The following is a 22,028-nucleotide window of genomic DNA, read 5'->3' on the forward strand; positions in this document are numbered from 1 at the left end:
TGAGCAGACCCAGATAAATCACTATGTGAGACTGTGCAAAGTACATGCCACACACAATGGACCAGAACACACACACACTACAAATCATTTAAACAAAGAAAACCATTAAATTTGACATTTTAACTACATCCGATGTTTAAACACATATACAGTCATATGACTAAGACATTTGGCTGGGGTGAATGACAAAACCCTACCAAGTGGGAAAACAATACAGAAACCATGTCAATCTGTAAATAATACCTATAAACAGTGAGTTCCAGTGTCATGACTTGTGTTTATAAGGAGAAATTGGGTATGACAAGAAATAATGCACCCTCCTCCTGCAAGTTATGTTACAAGACATAACAGCATTCCTCTATCCTTGTGCTTTTATACACTCACAGCTCCTCAGTGACCTCTAATAACCCTATTATTTACGGTAGGGACTGCATTATCTCATAAGCAACATTCAAGCATACATTTATGCAAATGAAAATAAGAAATCAAACTGCCATTTCCCAAATGTATGTATACTATGATACATTCCTTTTCACATACAAAGACCAATGGAGTGATGGGTTATATACAGTTGATGATACAGTAGCCCACTTCAGCCCCAGGAGCACATTTAGGCTAGGTACACACACTGCAGAAATTTCCAATTGACGTGATATCGCTAACGATTGTACCTACAACTGATGGTCCGATCAGTCTAGCAATTCATGCCTACACACGGATACGATTTACCTTCAGACTTGTGCTCTTCATATGGTCCTCTAGCCCTCAGAGAATGACAGCACAATATTCACTCATTCTTGTTACACTGATTAAAACCGCCTTGCTATAGCTATCCTTACGAATTTGGTTAGTTTTTGTGACTCTAAAACGAAACATTCTGTCTCAGAACGAACAAATGAATTATTCCTTCTACAGCAGTCTATATTTATTCACTGGGACATCCATTGCTAGCATCAGCTGAAAAGAGCTCGACTCTGTAAACTCTATGGAGATCCTGAGCATGAGTGCATACACACTACATGATCATTAGGCGATTGGTCAGAAAATATTAAACAGTACGAGCAACCAAATGAGCTGACAATCGACACTTAGTGTGTATAGTGACACGATGGTTGAAAGTCATTCCAGACTTCCAAACGAATGGTCGTATGTCTGTTGATTTGCTCGATTATTGGATGAAAACGCTTCAGTGTGTATCTAGACTTAGTGACTAAGACAAATGGTAAACAATCTCAAGGGGCCAGTTAAATGGATGGGCTATCATCATTCATGCATTCAGTTCTGCAGCAGTGTACTGTGCTACATTGTGTGACCAGTGAGAGTCACCATAAGTCTGACAAACACCTGAATACATCCTTCTTTCTGAAATGTTGAAACTCTACAGGCAGTGAAACACATCCAAAATGTTCTATGTGATTTCACACCCCAGAACTGCAATAAATATATTTTATTTTATTTTTTTTAACATAGAGTTGAAAAGTCTCAAATTGTATCAAGGTCTGATCCCACGTACAAAATAAATTGACTTTCACTCAGCGTTCTTGTTTGTTCTTACGATGTAGCAATTTGCTTGACTTCCACAATATAAAGTGTTTAGTTTTTCTCCCTCTCTGTACATTGGGAGCAGGCGTGCAGATGATCATTTTAATGTATCCTTCAGGCAAACTGTATCTAACGGGGGTTACCTTATTGCACTGATACACTTCAAGGGTGCTGCCTTCCAACCTTCAAAAGGGCCACACATTAACCTTACTTTCAAGAATGAAAGAAATATAGCATGAAAATGACCTCAGCACACCCATGTCACTCTTCCCAAGATGCTCCTCACTTGCACCAAAATAGTCCTACATGTCCTCAGACCGCCACTTGCCACAAAAGCACACCTACAAGCCCGTATACCTAAGCAGAGAGTAAGCAGTCAGGAGGGGAGCCGTCTGTTACCCATCACTGCCTTATAGGAACTAGAAATATCTAGATATACAGTTCTCCTTTACAGACCAAGCCAGTCTTAGAAAGCTGTCAGCCCCTGATGTATACAATGGGTAAGGATCCTGTAGCACTGCACTGTTAGTGTACCTGTCCCCTACACACAGGGAAGGGAGCCATTTTAGAGGCTCAATCAATATTCAACCTATCAAAATCACCGAGTACTGCTGACAGCACAAAGGCACGAAATGGATAGTAAGCTTTTTACTTCCTAGTGGATTGATGAGCTGCATCATCAAGTACTGGCTCCGCCCACAATGTGGCTGCCTCCAGCATGACTCCCAGAATGCACTGCCGGCTAATGGCAGCTCAACAACCACATTTCCTGAACTTTTCAAAAGACACTCTCCTGCCCCCCAGTTTTCTTAAGACTGAATGCTGAGAGAGAGAAACTTGACATATGGTTTAACAGTATAAACACTTTATTACACATCACACCTGTTTGTTTTTTAATGTAGTTTCTATAGATCAAAACAGCGGTTCTAGCAATGAGTGACATACAAGTGACATTACTTCTTACTAGATTAGTGTGAAAAAAAAAACAAAAACAAAAAAAAACAAAATAACAAAAAACCAGCTGTTGAGTCACAAGTTATTAGGAGAGTATGCCTCCAGCAGGCAACATGCTTTTATTTCATATATTATACAGACATCTCTGAGTGGAGTCAGGAAGGGGCTAGGGCAGACCTGGAATCATCTAATCTTTAGAGGAGAGGAAAGAAGAAGGAGGCAGAGCACAGGGAGAGAAAGAGAGAATTAGATCATTTCTTTAATACAGAAAATTGAAAATCATAAGAATTTAAGACATGTAAAAATCCAGATGGAATAGTAAAATTAAAGTTTTTACACACATACACTCAAAAAAAAATATATAAACAAAAAAAAAAAAAAAAGAATTCCAAAGAGTCCAGTGCAGGACGTGGGGAATATACAGAGCCTGGCACCTCTAGAACTGGGCAGGTACAGAGCCTGGCACCTCCAGAGCTGGGCACAGGGATTCAACGCCTGGCACAGTGCAGGCAGCAGCCATTATATGTTCTGACAGCATTGCATCTTTGGTTTATTTTCAGTGGTGGGAGGGACGTGTATGGGGACTACGTTGTTACTGGGAGACATGTCATTCTCACGTCTGTCAGACATCTGCTTCTGGGACACAATGCGGTAAATCTCTGAAAAATAAAAAGGGGCACAGTGATAAATGGCAGTGATACAGCTCATGTATGTCCAATAACAGTGCACTGATACAGATGGATTATTGTGGTAGAGAGGGTTGTAGTAAATGCCCTGAAGTAGTCACAATTTAGCATTTCCAAAAAGTAATTTAGGAGAAATAGTATAGAGTACAATGTCCATCTATAGAGAACCAACTCATCGTAGGCTTTATGAAGTGCAATCATTTTATTGCAGACTAATCAACATTTCAGTACAACCTCAGGGACCTCTCTCAAGAGTCAGACCCATGAGATAGGACCAAAATATCAATTAGCCTGCAATGAAAAAGTGCCAGTGTTCATACAATGTGCCAATACCTCTTGTAGAACCGATGCACACTCATTAAGATGTAGAGAAGTTATCCCCAGCAATATGGTGCCCAAAATGTGACATCTCCTTTCTCAAAAGATTCAGTCAATAATAAAATCATTACTGCAATTAAAAAAACGAAATGTTTGTTCTCTAGGGCGTCCACGTAGATCATGTCATCATGAATTAAAGTATCAGAGCATCTGTAATACACAGCCAGTGCCCAGCATGTATGTGATGTGAGCGCTGGGTATATTATTTTTACTAGCTTATATTTAAGCTGTGTGCTAGACTATTCATTACCAAACACACACACACACACACACAATACAGAAGTGCTATGTACACAAAAAAAATAAAGAGAAAACCCAATGCCAGCAAAGACTCTTTAGACAACTTGTTATTAGATAAAGCTATAGATAAATAGGACATAAATTTATAAAGGAAGAGAAGACTGTACAACTATAACTCCATACTATGCTAAAACACTAGCTGAAGAATAACCACCTCATCTAAATAACAATAGGTGGAAAAATACATAGCTTAAATAGATCATATGTACAACTGATGACCTTAAAGATGATAAAACTTCATATAGGTATTTTTTCTTATAGAATACATATACAAGACAGTATATAGCAGTCTGTGTACATTGAGGCAGCAGCTAACACATTAACATGTGCTGAACACTTTGTTAATGACAGATATCCATCAGGAAGCAATAAGGTAATTTTCCTGTGTTCTCTACGGACACCGAGATATGACTGAAATACAGACTGTGGCCATTTGTGGCTTTAGCTTCTCCCCGAGACATCACCTCCAATGAGATCTGTTTGGACAGCTCTACAGAAGCAGTCTCAGCCTCTGAGCAGGAAGTGTCCATGGAGGGAAGCACAGAGGAGCATAAGGCACATATCCAGATAGGATACCAAGAACGTGAGGTCCTGGCTGCTCATCACTCACCTGTCAGGATAGTCTGGAAAGCGGCCTCCACGTTTGTAGAGTCCAGGGCAGAGGTCTCAATGAAGGACAAACCATTCTTCTCTGTAGGAAGAAGAGATCTATTACCAAGTGAAACCAGAGGTGGGAGTAAAAACCAAACACAAATATTTCTCTGGAATTGATCAGACCAAAACCAGTAAAATGTCAACATACAACAACAATGCCTTAGTAATCTTTCACTATCTATTATTAGACCGCAATCAGCATGTTTTCCTCTACAAATTTCCAAATGGTACATTCAAATTAGGTGATTTCACCATTACAATGTTGAAATCGGAAAACATTTCGGTAACAGATTAAAGTGCGAGTGAACAAAACAATGTAAGACTCAGGAGCCATTCCCGGGCCCATAGGTTGGAACAATAAATGGCCACTTAGAAGGGAGAAAGTGAAGCAGTAACTAACCCTGAAGAACAGAAAACATGGGCTGTAACTGATGACCATGTTTTCCAGTGGATGAGGGTATAATGCTGATTTAGGACATTACATCCATTACCTGGTGCAGTGAGCACAGCTAATAAATGTAAACCTTTAGCTAACAGGTTAAGATTACCTGTTCCAGAAACTCATTTTATTCCCTTCCCAATGATACTGGCATCCATATGCAAACAGGAAGGAAGCTCGTTCAGCAGCATTTAGGTTTAAAAAGAAAGATGGCTGCCACCGATGCTCAGGAAGGGTGCAACGGGTAATTACAATTAGTCATTATTGTTATTAACAGTCATTAATCAAACAAGCTTTGTAAAGTGAGCAGGTCATACAATTTTGAAAACTCTAACAATGGAAGAGTACAGTTATTTACATGTTCTTCATTGTCAGTTATAACACTGAGCCCCTGTGTCTAGTGCCCCCATTATTATATGCCTCTGGTATGATTTAAAATCACCAGAGAACCCAACATTCAATATAGTTCACATAAAACATGACTAATACACACAACTGCATATGTAAATGATTCAGGAGCTTATCAAAACATCAGTATACTGCCCAAGGTACAATAATGCAGGATGTCTATGGTTTCCTCATTACTATTGGTTTTGATGGCCTACAATCTGTTGTTTTTTTAATTTTGTATCTGAAATTTGGAAAATAAAAAGTAAAGAAAAACTAAAGATATCGGAGAAAGCTTCCTACACACTGGAGACTTCTCAACATTAAGGATGGCTTACTGCAGACAGCTCCCTTTAGCCAAGAACAGAAAAATAGCATGTACCCAGCTACACAGTAACTGTAAAAGGGACGTTCAAAAACTCAATCTATGGGAACTTTTAGATATATTTTCCTGACTTATTAGAACAGTAGATTTTATATTAAGGAAATTGTATTTTAGGTTTAATGTTCCGTCAAATGAACGGTTGGTGTGGTCTGAAGCTCCGGTGACCCTAATCTATAGTATAAGAGGTCAGTTTCTCAGCAGCACAGTGAGCATGCTTCTGCCAATACATGTGATAAGCCGTTTCATGTATGTAAATCATTATATTCAGCAGGCAGTGTTGAATTTAGTAGGAACTATACAGTGACCTATCTGTATGCTGCCTGTATAGATATCTGTTAGTAGATGACACATACATTTAGCGGTGTAGTGCGATCTGCTGGTGGTCTGGTACATGGGGGTAGCTTGGTGATTTTTCTGGTAAAGTGGTTGGGGAATGTTAAAGAGAAGCTTCTCTCGGAATACACCCTACCTTGCCCATGCATGTAGCAATGGTAGCCTAGGGGGAAGATACCAGCAAACAGCAACAGTTATCACAACATGAAGGCTAAACAGAAAAACAAACTAACTCGCTGTAAATCATTAGCATCAGTGCAAGCAGCTATATCCATCAGAGCCTGTCTACACCGGTCACATCACTGTCTTGTATATACCGTGTCCCTGTATACACCGTGCCCCCTTCTTATGCTTGTCCTGGCATTACCACATGAGTACTAGTAATAACAGCCCACACATGCTTTATCAGGAGGAAGTGCCCTAAGACCAAGCTTAAAATAAATGCTTCCTCTTTATAACGAAACAAAAAGATGTCATACAGACTGAACTTGTGCAGACATTCAAATATTTAAGAAATATTTCCATGCATTGGTGCAACCTAAAGATAAACTAATACCGGTTAACAGAGTTTAGTTGTCCCTTAACTGTTCGCCTACAATGCCAGGAAGGTAAAATATTTCCCTGACGCCAATCTACGGCTTTGCAGAAAATATGTCACCCATCTACCAGCACATGTTTTATTGCTTATAGCACCATCATCAGAGATACATGCCCTGGATACAGTGCAGAGTCACTGACAAAGAAAAATATTTCTTGCATTTGAAGGACACAAAGCAAAGCTATCCCTGAAGCTTTATTCTGATATACGCTCCTTCACCCTCTCCCCTATGTTGGAAATGCCACACATACTGGTGAGCTCAGTGACTTACATCTAGGCAGCTTCCTGCTGGGAGCACTGTCCCCTCTACATGTCTGGGTGATGTGCACTACAGATGTCCCACCTCCAGTCACAACACCAGGACATACGTTTCAGAAAAGTGACGGTAAGTAACACACAAGCTTTCATACCTATGAACATCCAGTATACACACTCTCTATAAATCATCGTTGTCATATTAGAATGACTTAAGAGAATAGATAAAGGAGTTGGACAGCTGCGGGTGAGCACTATATTATACTTTAAGGGCAGAGTCACTAACACTAATACTTTAATATAAAGCCTCATGGATTAAGAAAAACTCCCAATCCTTGAACCATCAATGTTCACAGGCTACTCAATCAATATGCCGTTCCTCATTTGTTTATCTGCATACTGACTTATCACTTAACCTTTTCTGATTAAATTAAAAAGAAAAAAAAAGTTTAAACAAAAGGGGAAGGAATCAGTATTTTGCTTAGCACAGAAGATAGTTATCCTTTATTATACACCGATTCTATTGTGGAGCAGACTTGTGGAAAACCTTAGGTTACACCACACTTACACTGCACCTGTCTGTAGCTGCTGGCAGCCCATACAAGGGGTACACTATGTATAACGTCCCACAGCTACAGTCAGTAGCGTGTATGGAGGGCCAGATAAAGGCTGTCCGCTTCACATGAAAAGACAATAAAACAAGTACATCATCATCTATTTATATAGCGCTACTAACTTTCTCCGCGCTGTACAGAGAACTCACATCAGTCCCTGTGCCATTGGAGCTTACAGTCTAAATTCCCTAATATACACACACAGACCGAGAGAGAGTAAGGTCAATTTGTTAGCAGCAATTTAACCTACTAGTATGTTTTTGGAGTGTGGGAGGAAACTGGAGTGCCCAGAGGAAACCCACGCAAACACAGGGAGAATATACAAACTCCTCACAGATAAGGCCATGGTCAGTAATTGAACTCATGACCCCAGTGCAGAGAGGCAGAAGTGCTAACCACTAAGTCACCGTGCTGCCCATATATCTTTATTTTGGGGGGTATTCCATTGTCGGCCGAAAATCTTGCGGTCCGCGCACTATTACCGTTATTACGGTAATAGTGCACGGAAAAAAACGTTATTACGGTAATTTTCTCGCTGGATTTCAGTTCGCAGCTCCCTGAGCCGCGAGCTGAAATCCAGCTAACTACTACCGTAATAACGGTAGTAGTTTTTACGCGGCGGGATTTCCTAACAGTTGAATACCCCCCAATGTATTATATACTCATAATGAGATAAACTCCTAGAATAGTAATCTTTATCTTGCAAATGCAAGATAAACTATGATTAACTAAGATGCTACAACTAAGAGACGGGTTTCACATTGGAACAGAAATACATACAAATACCTTACATTAGAAAATTTAAAATCATTAAACCACATTACAGGTCTGTTTAAAAAGTAAAAAATGTACTTAATCTAGAGTCAACAGTATTAATACAATGGAGATGTTATGCCCCCTCCTAATCCCTTCATACTCCACCAGAAACATCCTCTCTATTAATAAAGTTACCTGTCACTGGGGGAACTCCACCTTTATACAATGTTTTGTCTCAAAGCTTAGTGAAACTTTTATTTTTGTGATTACAATTTATGGTGTCTCCCAGCGCTCTAATAAGTGGACACCATAGAAAGTATTTCTCCATCTCCATTGGACTCATTTTGTGACTATCTTGGGAATCAGACCTCTCTCCCGCTCATTTTTGGGGGTCTTTTCTCCTGGTCAACCATGCAGATTTAGCCAAATCTCCCAAGATGCTAGTCTTGGGTAGAAGCTGGACTTGGGTACTTGGAAGAACATATAGGCTAATCTCTAAAAATGTAGTTTATTTTTAAAAAAAATACCATGAAAAATTTGCCACAGGTTGTATGTACGGCATAGCTGAAATTATTGCTACATTCCCCTCAACCTCTTCTCTATGTTTAAGATGCTACTTGAAGCGTCATCATTCTGGCAGAAAGAATTTTCTTAGAGTATTTGGCTCTGTCTTCCTGCAGGTCTTCTGTTTCAGCTACCTGTTTGATGCTTTTCATGTTCTGGTTACAAACCCTCTTACGTTATTCCATGGTTATAAGCTGAACTACATTATCATCAATGAGAGATTAAACAAATATTTTAACATACACTCACCCCTTCTAATCCCCAACTTGGCAGTTATGGCAAACCTGAACTTAGCCATCCATATCCTCCTCTTGCAGGTCTCCTACCCAAAGTTCCACTAACCTTAAGTTACACACAGCTACAAACCTAATCGAAATCTGGTTTGTGCTGCATTCGATATGTTTATATTCCATGTCTCCTCATCCTATATGAATTTTGTTTGCTATTCCATTGTCTTTGCCAATAAAATCATTAAAAAAACAAAATAGAAAACAAAACAGAGAGTTGGAAAATGTTGCACATTGTTCCCCTGTATGGATTCTAGTGTCCCAACAGAATACCAGTTAACATCACAATCTGAAATACTTTGGAACCAGACAGAAGTTTCCATGCAGTGAGAATAAAACAAAAGCATATTATTAAAGTGTAAGGAACACATTTTCTTGCAATTCTGGGTTCCTGATAACACAATTATCTCCTGCTATAGGGCTATGACCACATGATTTGGCAGTGGTAACATCCATAGATCAGTGGTAGGAATATTTCAGGATCCTGCAGTCCCTCTATAGTAGTCAGAAGAAAGATGAATCCTACAACTACGTCATAGAAAGACAGTTTACAAAGGCTACAATTATAATGACCTGCAAATGCTCGGGCCTCGTCGGTGGGCACAGCTCTCAGGTGACGCAAGTCGCTCTTGTTGCCCACAAGCATGATGACTATGTTGTTATCTGCATGGTCCCTCAATTCTTTTAGCCACCTTTCAACATTCTCATAGGTGAGGTGCTTGGCAATATCATATACCAGCAAGGCACCTACAGCTCCTCGATAATACCTGTTGAGAGAAGACAAAGTGTCAAGTGATATACACTGAAGCAAGGACCAAGAACACACACATTAGGCATTCAAGACTGCGCACAAGTTGGATTCCTACAATTTATAATAAATACAGCTTAAAGCCTGCAACAAACTAGTGGAAAAACAAAACGTAATATATTTGGGGCATACACAAATAAAATAATCCCATGTTCCTATTTGACATCATTGCCCCCTCCCATCCTCATATAAGGATGACTCACGCTGAGGTGATTGCACGGTATCGTTCCTGTCCAGCAGTGTCCCATATCTGAGCTTTGATTGTTTTCCCATCCACCTGGATGCTTCTTGTAGCAAACTCCACTCCAATGGTGCTTTTACTCTCTAGATTAAACTCATTACGAGTGAATCGAGACAAGAGATTACTTTTTCCAACACCGGAATCTCCGATCAGCACCACTGCAGAGAGGAAAGAAATTAAAAAAAAACTGTTAGAGCTCAGCGGTCACAATCTTAGTCAAATTAGTGATGCTGTTGCTATTAGCCTATGTGGTCTATGTAGAATTATCATGCATATTATGGAAGAAGGCTGCTCTGATTTAAACATTAAGGCATCCAGATCAGAGCTGATCACCTCCAACTCTACCCTCAGCTTCACCCCTTCATCATTTATTTATATAGCGCCAGAAGATTGCGTAGCACTTTACAATTGGGAACAAACAGTAATAAAACAATACTGAGTAATACATACACACAGACCCCTTACATCCAGTGCCTCTTTTAATCTGGTCATCGCCAACACCTCATCGACAACACTGTTAAAATATGCCCTTTCCTCACTCAGCAAGTAACTAAAACCCTTCCAAACTTTTTCAGTTCAAGGCACCCTTAGGGTCTCCAAAATTTTTTCAAGGCACCCCTAAGCCAAAATAATTACCAAGTAGCCCCCGCCTTGCTTACCACTGGACCTGTCTGTGGCACCCCTGTGAGATCTCCAAGGCACCCCAGGGAGCCTAGGCGCACAGTTTGGGAACCACTGCCCTAATCCATTTGCGCATTATTTCCCGCCTTGACTACTGTAACCTCTTCACTGACTTTCCCCCTCTACAAACCAACCTGAATGCTGCGGCTAAACTAATCTTCCTCACCTACCACTTCTCATCTGCTGCCCAACTCTGTAAATCACTTGACTGACTGCCCATTGCTGCCAGAATTCAGTTCAAGCTGCTCACCCTCACCTACAAAGCTCTCACTAACTATTCCCCTCCATACATCTCTGACCTTGTTACAAGACGTAGGCTACACCACTCCATCTCGGACCGTGAACACTCTTCCCCGACATATGCTCCTTCCACTCCCATCTCCAAGACTTCTCCCACACTGCTCTGCTTATGGAACTCCTTGCTCCACCCTACCAGACTCTTCCCCAACCTACAATCCTTAAACGCTCCCTTCAAAGCTCATCTCTTCATGCATGCCTACCCTAACCCCTCCTAGACCATCATGTCAATCACATCCAGTTGTGCACTATTTGCACTGACTTTCTCTAGAATGTAGTAAGCCATCACAGGCAGGGTCCTCTACCCACTTCGTAGTACCCCGAGGTCATGTCTTAAGCTGAATGTTCTACTGTATTTTCAGTTACACACCCAGAATTCATACCGGTATCAGTGCTAGCTGTAATTGCTAACTCACGACTATCCATGTGTTATGCTTAATTATAATTATGTACTGGTTATTACATTTATTTTATTCACATAGTCCTTATTCATGTCATATCTGTAAGTTGAAGGTCCAGCACTACAGAATCTGTGGCTTCCTATAAATAAACGATGATGACGGCAACTCGCATACCTCTGGCAAAAAGAAACTCTGCACAATGCGATATGCTAATGCAGAAACCTCAGGTAGATACTACAACGTAAAAACTTAGGTGTCATTTTAAATGAAAGTCTATTTTTTTTACTATATTTTGTCAAAATTGTGTTTTCCCATTTATGAACAAAGTATGCACAATTACAAGGAAGAGTTCAAATATTTCAACTGCTAGCCAGACCGATTACTAAAGTAAGAATAAAATATATTAGGGAGAGGCTAATGCTTGTACTAATAGTGAATCTCCGAAGTTTGTGATTCAGCCTTGCTCACCATCATATACACCCAGCTGCACTAACCTGACAGGTCTCCCTACCCTTAAGACATTTCCTAATCATTTACAAGAATGACAGACAGGGACAGGCCGCAGCCTTGCTGAATGGCTGAATGCTTTACAAAAGAGTAAAAGGGAGAGGTTTGGTAATCTGTTATTATGCACACTCACACAACGCTGTTTAACCTTTCCTAAGCTGGCTACCTGCATACTCTCCTAAAAACTGTAGTGACCACACCTGCTGTCAGAGAGATTTTGCCAACAAGCACACAAAGTTCTCTTTAGTCCCTCCGGTTGCATCCACTGTATTCCAACAGTCAGCAACAGCCAGGTAATTAATATCACACGGCTTTGCAGGTGCTCAAAAAGAAAGCATGTTTCTGCTAAACACATTTATCCATGAACCTACAGTTCAGAAATTGTACAAATGTAGAAGATAAGCAGCTCAGCATTTTTTGGGTTATCAGGTTAGATTTTGTGAGGGAATTATCATTCCGCTGCACCTCCCCCAATCTGAGATCAGGAACACTGCCCAGGATCAAGTCGAGCAAGGGCAACAGTCTTGTGGACTACAGGATTCCCTCTTACTTGCACTGAGGATTGATTAAAGGTCAGAAAACAAAGCTAGTGTTACATTGCAGGGCGGCCAAAAAACAAAGATAAGGTTGACGGAGTCGGCATTAGAAACTCAGACAGGCTGGAACACGCAGGTGAAGAAATTCTAAAGGGGAGCTCAATACTTTTGCCCTCGGGATTTTGCCTTATATTGCCCACTGTCTATAGAGAGGAGCAAAATAAGTTATTTAGCCAACAGCCAAACATTCCAGACACAAATGGGAGGACATGATGTCTGGAGAGCCCTGTTCTGGTAAACAGATTAGCAAGGTGTGGTAAGATCTACAACATAAGCAGAAGTTTAGTGAAAAAAGGTAATGCTGTCCCAGCAACTAGATGATTAACTCCATTTTTTTTTTAAACTACACTAACTAAAAAATAATCCAATTGGTTTCTTTAAGCAACACCATCTTTTTCCTTTGCACCAGTTAATATAAATGTGCCTAGTATGGTTTGAAGTTGGACTCTTTGCACATGCTACAGACCAATAGGTCTCTTCAGTGTTGGCAACGTGTGTGACGCAATGCACTGATCATCTGAGACTTCCTAGTGATCTCAGAGGGCGTGTTGTGTGAATCACTGAAGTCAGAATGTAAGGACACTCACACACAGAAAGGTGCAGGGCGGCTACTGAGGACCTGCGGCTCTACCCAAATCCAAAGACTACACATAAGAAAACAACAATCTCCACTAACCCTATACTACACAAATCACAAGTAATAAAATATTACTGCCTGACAACATATACATGCAGCTGATGCATTGTCTAAAAGTTCAGTCCTAAATAATATTCTCTGCATAAAAAGTTGTATAATACTCTAGATTTTAGTAGACTAACAGCAAGATTTCAGAAGATGAGTTCTAGTTTAACAAACAAAAAAAAGCAGTTGGTCAGGCATAATGTACACACCAACAGTATTTATATGGCAACACATTAAAATTCTTAAAGGTAACAGAAATTTAATTCCATTAACTAGTGACATTCTCTTGTAATTGTTCATTTTTACGTTCACATAATCAGCATTTTACTATCTATATGGCACATTTATAAAAGCAACTGGATATAGATGCCACAACAGAAGAAAATGCTTACAGTAAGAACGATGCAGAACCAATATCATGTGCAATGTGTCTCAGAGTTTATCTGTGTGTAACAGAATTTCCTGGTAACTCACTACCTATATCTGCATTCAAGTAAACGGTAAGCTACACATGTTTCCCTTTGGTAATATGGATCACGGTACTTACACTACTACCTCATAAATAGTCAATGTGTGGCTACAGCTCAGTTTGTATTGTTATATCATGAATGCGCCGTTACAGAGGATGGCATCCGTTTACGGAAACAGAAATGGCGATTTTTATTTTTAAGTAACTAGGGCCAACTGGTTTTCCAGCAGTACAGTTTATGTTTAACTCCCAGTGGAATAAAGAAAAGTCACATGCCCACACATCATACAAAACACATTTAAACATTCAGACAAGTCCTGTGTTAGGGGATTTTTTAACTAGAAATCAACCAAAATTACAAACATAAATAACAAACACATTGACAGTCCTTTGGACATTACAAATAAACAAGTGTAAGCAGACATTTATATATGTCAATTAGACTTTGAAACTCTCAAAATGTCCTAGGCTTAAGGATAAGAATAATTTTAATGATGTGGAGGATAAGATGAAGTGTCTCCTATAGACTGTCATTTACCCCTACACATCCCACCCAACATTCCTATCTCCTGAGAGGCCAAACGCTGCTCCAACTACTGACCCGGAACACAACACAGATCAAAGTCTCACTTCACATTCAAATTTACTAGATAATTTAACTCCACAAAAAGTGACAGATTACAGTGCAACAAAATGTAATACATGAGCTTTCAAAACTACATAGCTACTGTTTACTTACTTAGTAAGCGGTCATTTATGTCGTCATCATCAGTGTCTACATGACTGCTAAGAGTTAAGTTTTCCTCTAGATACCAGAGGTAAGTTATATAAAAAAATATGTATCAACTTGTAGGAAGGCACAGTATATGTATATACACTATATATATACACTTGTTTAGAGTATATAAATGGGTAAAAATGCATGAAAACGAATGTGCTTCAGCGATATCCATGCACCAATATAACCTAATGTGCTGCTAAAAAGCAGATAGGTGTGAAAAAGCACTGAGCAGCTAGGGGACCAATATGTGTTGATAGGAAGTTACATTGGATTGCAAGCCATTTGTGCATGTCACTAATAGATCAAACAATGTGGTAATGATAATCAGAATATAATCATCAATTGCCATGCATAATAACAGAACATATAAGGATAAGAATGGGTTAATAAATGGGATTGCAGAGGGTGTAATGTATCTGGATTTCCAGGAGATAATGTGCCGCATACAGCTGAGGCCTACACTGCTCACTGACATTGCTGCATTGTACAGTGCAGGAGATGACTGAAGCCGGCACCTCCCGCTGTCTTCTACAGAGTAGTCCTAGCGGGGAGCTGGGGCCCGGGGGGAGGAGGTGGTGCAAGACAGGGACATTAGCGGCCTGGGGGCAGGCCCCGACAACTCATCGTGTGTATAATTTTTTTTATATATATATATATATATATATATATATATATATATATATATGACAACATATATAAATATTTAATACACACAGGCATATATTGTGTATGTATCGTGCGTCTCTGCGGGTACATCTCGGATTGCGGCCGCCGTTTGTGACAACACCCTCCACTCTCTGCGGATCCCCTCCCCAGCCACATACTGTACCCACCCCAGCTCATGTCAGGATTTGCCCCGACACCCCGGTCCCAGCCCCCCTATAACCAAATCTCCCGCAGCCCCGATATGCAGATTAACCCCATACACCACCAACGAACCCAATAACGTCTCCCTGCTGTTATATACCTCTAGTGACCCCCACAGCACGGCAATCACCGCCCGCAATCCCTTCTATGCGCCCCATCTACGACGCCATTACAGCCCGATCCCCGCGGCCCCTCCCGCTGTTACCTTTGAACAAATAGTCATACTCGTCGTCCCTGGTTCCCATGCTGGCGGCTCTTGTAGTGCTCCGGATCTGCAGCTATCGGCAACAACCGACAAATCTCCAGGAAGCCCGGCTGTGACCGAACCCCTCCCTGAAACAGGAACAGCGCTTCCGCCCAATCCCACCCGGAAACAGGTCTGCAGCACTTCCTGGTTCATCAGAGCAAGGCGCCGCCATCTTAGTACACCTTTTTTTTTTCTTTTTTTTTTTAACGACGCGATATCACTTGGTTAGGCTAAACCTTTAAATGTTGTGGATACACTTTTCTGGTTTAGGCATATTTTGTAAGACAGAATAGTTAGCGGTGTTTATAGAGTTAGTGGGAATGGCAGTTGCGATAGCTGCAAAATGGCGCTTTGTTCTGCAGAGGGTGTCCCAACATGGCCGCTGTGTGTAGTGCACTGTGATACTGCAGGCAATTTACCGAATAAAGATGAGACACCAGCGGTTTGTGCTGCTGTGCTCTTAGGTTTAAACAAAGAAAAAGGGAAAAACACGAAGAAGTTTTTATATAATGATGAAAAATATTTGCACGTCACTGACAGTCTCCCCAGTATTGCTGTTGTCTATACCCGGTTCCATGGTGTAATGGTTAGCACTCTGGACTCTGAATCCAGCGATCCGAGTTCAAATCTCGGTGGAACCTATGGTTTTTATTTCAGATGACAGACCTTTTTTTATTTGTATTGTTTATTTTACCTGTGACTTAAGAAAATAAGTAATGTATACAACTCTTTCACTGCATTTAAATTTAGTATGGTATATATATATATATATATATATATATATATATATATATATATATATATATAAATATATATAGAAACGTACATGTGAATGTATTTAATATGCTATAAAATATGTCACGCAGGAATATAAATTAATAAGTTACAGATGTATCTATCCTTAAGAATAATATTAATTCTTGAATAACTGGAGTAATCAAAGGCGATGACCTAGGCACCAACACTGAAGGGATGAGATATGGGGAAAAAACAGGATGTCAGGCAGCAGGATGGAGTTAAACTTCTAGCTGGATCAGCATTTTGGGAATACTAATCTTACCATACTCAGGATGGATCATAGGATGACTCAGATTTTTACTGATGAGTGTTACAATGGCTTGTCTATCTGCAGCTGAAACGTTGATGTAGAGTGTAGACATAATAAAGTATGGGCTATTTAATGTACTAACTGATGAATAATGATCTGTGAATATTGTCATGTTTTGCACATTCTTGGACACTGTCAAATAAGATAAATATTTAAGTTATTTTCAGGGTAATGTCACCCAACATGATCTACAGCAGTGACATATTTTGTTTTCATATTATAATTTATATTTATTTGCCGCTATTTAAAGTATTTAAGAATTCCTGGATAAGATTGACACCCAAACCATGTATTTATTATATATCAGTGCTTGAAGTGGGTGTGTATATGGTGGTATGCCATACCGCCACTTTTCCTACTAGCTTTACTGTACAACTATCAAATCCCATTCACTTACATTCTCATTACATTTTTTCATACTGGCACTTCCAAATTTCCACTTCGACCACTGATATATATTATATTGACCTTCCTGTAATATTTAATTAAAGCGGTTTCTTTACCCTAAAATATATTTATCCACGCCCTCCCCTTACTATAAACTTTTTAAAACTTTAACTCTAATTGCTCACCTAATGGCAGAATTCTTGTTTCAATTCCTCACATCCCCTGGGTATCTGCTGTCATCCGTTATTACTATCATTATACAGCATTTGATGATTTCTTCAAGTGTGAGGAATCTTTTTTTGTGGGCACACATTGTGGACATTTGGGTATTTTGCGCTAAACAAACAGGCAAACTCTGCATCAGTCCCTATCAGTGCAACTAAGCATAGGCAAACCGAGGGGGGAAGGAGGGTTTCCTAGTGCCTGAAAACCCCCCTCCAAGCCTGGCGCACTGTATAATTGAGGTGGCTGGACCCTGCCCCCGCTTCACATGGCTCTGCTTGAAAAGGGAGAGTGCACCTAACAGTAGTGAACGCAGCATTGCCCATGTATATTATGGGGATAGGAAGAGATGGAGAGCAGCCAAGCACTGTCTAATATTATAGCTATGCCCCATGCATGCTGGTCACGCCCACTGGTGGCGTGGTGTGACAATTCCCCTGTACAAATCATGCGTTTGCCCCTGCTAAGTACACCTGAAAACTTCTATTCATGATATTCTATACATCACTTTGAGTGCTAAGGGACAACAGTTGTAATACACAATTTTTTTCACACAGACTATACAATTAAAGGAAATGCACCCACGGTATTAGCTCTGCTCACCTACATCTATTTCAGGCATAGCTAGAGGTAGGTTAAATTGCTCCATGATAGACGCTGCACGCCTGAAAGAATACCACCCATCTGTAAATATTATTATTCATTTAAGATGTCTTATATAATACATTGTAGAAAACATAATGGGCCTGATGTATAGTTGAACGTATTTTACTTAAAAAAGTAGCTCATAGAAGCTAGTTCACATTTGATGCATTATTGTCACATATATATAACGTTTCCATACATGGTGGGAATTCAATTGACCACGTTGTTCGCGAGAATAATGCGGCCCACGCTCTTATTACCGTTAACTACAGTAATAGTGCGCATTATTACCGTTAGTACAATAATTTCAATGATGATTATTTGCTCGCAGCTCTGTGGGCTGTATAATTCTCACAAACAATGCGATCAATTGAATTCCCCCCAATGGTGTTGTATAAGAGTAGGATATTGCTATGTCAGCAGTGTGCATAATTTCTTTGGCTGTTGTTTCTAACAGTACAGCTTTTCATGGGTCAAAGATTCTATACTTAATTGAACCTTAAATGACCTCATGTCTCATCACCAATTGCTAAAGGATATTGTAATATATGTAAAATTATGCATTTTTATTTTAATTACACTTTTATTAACATAGAAAAAGAAAATCAAAATACGTATAGCTCAGTAACTCATAGAAAATGTAAATAACTTTATTTTTCTGTCAATCTGAAAAAAAAATGCATTACAAACATACACGTGGCTATTGCAGTGCCCCAAAAAAAACAACAATGGTTATTTCTGGAGTATACCTTTAAGAAAATGTTTTTTTTCTTGTAGTGTGTGCTTGCAATGTTACTAATTAAATGCGCCGTTTGGACTTAAACCATTAGTGACTAATTAGAAACACCCCTGCAGCCGTTGCCTTGCCATGTCTGAGTGCAATGGGAATCTTCTGCTTGTGTGGCACAGGGGTTGTAAGGATTAATAGTAAGAAATTCAAACAGAGATATCATATAGTCACAACGCAAATGAATTAAACACAATGAATTGGAGAAGGTAAGCCAATGAGAATCATCCAGCTAATACTGGTGGGTTGTCATCATCATAAGTGCATATTTTGCATCAGCTCTCCGCACTCACAAGAGATACGCCTCCTTACACCAGTAAATGCTTCTGTGTGCAAGTCTGACTCCGTAGCAGTTAGGAGAAAACTACCGTGCTGTACTTTGCCTACACTTACACGTGTCGTAGGTGTAGGATGTTGCTGAGTCTGCATTTGGACAGAAGTGTAAATCTTTTTTGTGCACATGCGCAGTACGGAAATGTGTATTTTACACAAATAAAGGACTTGCGTCTTACTCTGCATGAGCCCCAATATGTATAATTTGCTATTTCGTAGCACAATTTCATACTTTTCAATATTGTTAATTTAAATCAGGAGCCATCAGAAGAAACAAAGTGGACCCTGTGAGATGAAGTGTCAGTGTCCCTAGATAGATTAAGGAGCTGTGTGACCATGTCCCTCAGTGGAAAGGAAGTTGTCAGAACTGATAAGTATAGTGAGGGTTTGGGAGCTTTGTCTATTCTTAGAGGAGTGTTGTATAAGAGACAATGTCAGGGAAGAAGGACTGTGGGAGTCACTTAAACATGCAAACAAATGCTGCAGAAAAGCATTGTTATGCTGCTTTGTGGCATACTGCATGCATATTTGCACCCTTGTATCTGTTTATTGGACATGCCCATGGATTGGTGAAGCAATATTATAGAGGAACAACGTTTTTTACCTTCTAATGGAACTAGCGGAAAGCTAGGATCATATACTGTACATTAATAAGTATGCTGGTCTCACATGGGCAGAACAGGCTGTTCCCTTCAGGATGCAGGGTAGTTGCAGTATAGCAGTAATGTGGTTGATTCTAAGACCAAATGCACAAACAAGAATTCATTTTGCTTTATAAGGTAGTCTAGTAAAGTCATGTTGTCAAGTATGGGAATATGTAATTGGCTTGAGTCCCTAGCCAATTACAATATGTGTTGTAGTTGGCTGGGAACTGAACAGCAGTGGGACCTTCCTGGCCATAAGATCGCCCCAGGGTAAGATGTGAACGTCACGTGATTTGCTCACATTCTACTATGGTACAACCTCTGCAACCAGGTATGCCCCACTGCTGCTGAGACCCTGGCCACATTAAGATAAACATTGCAATGTGGACAGGGATACTTAAGAGGGACACCATTAATAAGGAAATTGGCGTTAGCTAAAAGAAATGGTTTACAGTAGGTAGTTATCAGCTTGGATATAGTACTTGAAACTAAACTGCTAATTGATTTACAAAGGGGTAAACATATTTTGAGAATAGAAGGGTGCACTTATAATTATAGTGGTGATACAACCAGGGCCTCCAAGAGGAATTTGGGGCACCGGTACAGCAACTTTCTGCCTCCCCTCCACACACAGTATGAGAAAGGATAGTGAGATAGTGATGGGGGCATGGCCAGCACGAGGTGTGGCTGCGCCTCTTTACACAAGACAAATTATGTATTAAAATGGTGTTGCTCTCACCTACCTGGTATTGCAGCTTTCACAACCTGGTACTGGATTCTTGTATGGATGCTGGAATGTTGGAACCTGTTTGGAAAATGTATAGGTATATGAAATATGGGAAGCAGAGAAATAAGTGACCACAGAAAATATAGAGAATATGTAGACCAACCTTTTGACCGCCAAACAATATACAGCACCTTTGTGACCACCACACAATACAGAGGGCAGCCTTGTGACTGTTACACACAAAACAGAGAGCACCCTTGTGACCGCCACACAATACAGAGAGCACTCTTGTGACTTCCACACAATACAGAGAGCAGCCTTGGGACTGCCCCACAATACAGAGGGCAGCCTTGGGACTGCCCCACAATACAGAGAGCACCCTTGTGACCGCCACACAATACAGAGAGCACTCTTGTGACTGCCACACAATAGAGAGAGCATCCTTGTGACCACCAACTCATGTATATAAAATTAGATCCAGATAAAATTGCGGAAATAGATCAGGAGATCTCGCGAGAAAAATAATTTGGCATGCTGCAGGTATATTGCTTTTTGTAAAGAAAGTCTCTATTTATCAACAGGGATCTCAGCAGAATGAGGCAGTGGAAGGTTTGGTGGTTTTTGTTTGTCTTTTTTTTTACTGGATTTCTAGCCCTATCAATCCACACTGAAATGAACAGATTGACAAAACCTTTAAACTTTCAAGTAGAGAAGATCACTTTATCACCATAGTGGAATACAGAAATACAGCTTTGTTTTACTGCATATTGCTCCTGAAAGTCGGACTTACATCCAGCTCTAACTCAGGCTCTAAATGAGTGGCGTGAAAGGTAAAATGAGACCCTTATTAAAGCAGCAGGGATCCAGAAGAGAATTATTAAGGAGCAATGATCTTTAGCAGCCAATAGATCAACCAATTGTAAAGCGCTACGGAATATGTTGGCGCTATATAAATAAATGACGATGATGATGATAGTGGGTGGCCATCTCTTTCATTTTATTCACCTTGTATTATAGTGCTGATGACAATAGCTATGTAAGTATAATCATCCTCACCATTTATTTATATAGCGCCACTAATTCCGCAGCGCTGTACAGAGAACTCATTCACATCAGTCCCTGCCCCATTGGGGCTTACAGTCTAAATTCCCTAACACACACACACACACACACACACACACACACACACAAACTAGGATCAATTTGTTAGCAGCCAATTAACCTACCAGTATGGTTTTTTTTTGGCGTGTGGGAGGAAACCGGAGCACCTGGAGGAAACCCACGCAAACACGGAGAGAACATACAAACTCCACACAGATAAGGCCATGGTCGGGAATTGAACTCATGACCCCAGTGCTATAAGGCAGAAGTGCTAACCACTACGCCACCGTGCTGATCACGGTGGCGTAGTGGATACTGATCACGTGCATGCAGTAGCCCTTAGCAATCAGGAAGGAAATACCTGT

General features: G+C 40.2%; 1 protein-coding gene and 1 non-coding gene across 2 annotated transcripts; one reads left to right on the forward strand and one right to left on the reverse strand.

Annotated features, from left to right (window-relative positions):
- Positions 1 to 2,385: 2,385 nt before the first annotated feature.
- On the reverse strand, positions 2,386 to 15,827 carry RAB11A (RAB11A, member RAS oncogene family). The gene is made up of 5 exons (XM_075207601.1): positions 15,668 to 15,827; positions 10,144 to 10,339; positions 9,706 to 9,899; positions 4,471 to 4,551; positions 2,386 to 3,155 (listed from the first exon to the last, which is right to left on the reverse strand). The coding sequence occupies exons 1-5, from the start codon at positions 15,705 to 15,707 to the stop codon at positions 3,016 to 3,018; spliced, it is 651 nt and encodes a 216-aa protein (XP_075063702.1). The 5' UTR covers positions 15,708 to 15,827; the 3' UTR covers positions 2,386 to 3,015.
- Positions 15,828 to 16,278: 451 nt separating this feature from the next.
- On the forward strand, positions 16,279 to 16,350 carry TRNAQ-CUG (transfer RNA glutamine (anticodon CUG)). Its single transcript has one exon. It is a non-coding gene; the product is annotated as a tRNA-Gln (tRNA).
- Positions 16,351 to 22,028: the final 5,678 nt, after the last annotated feature.

The sequence above is a fragment of the Mixophyes fleayi genome, chromosome 4, assembly GCF_038048845.1.
Source record: "Mixophyes fleayi isolate aMixFle1 chromosome 4, aMixFle1.hap1, whole genome shotgun sequence".
NCBI classification, from domain to species: Eukaryota; Metazoa; Chordata; class Amphibia; order Anura; family Limnodynastidae; genus Mixophyes; species Mixophyes fleayi.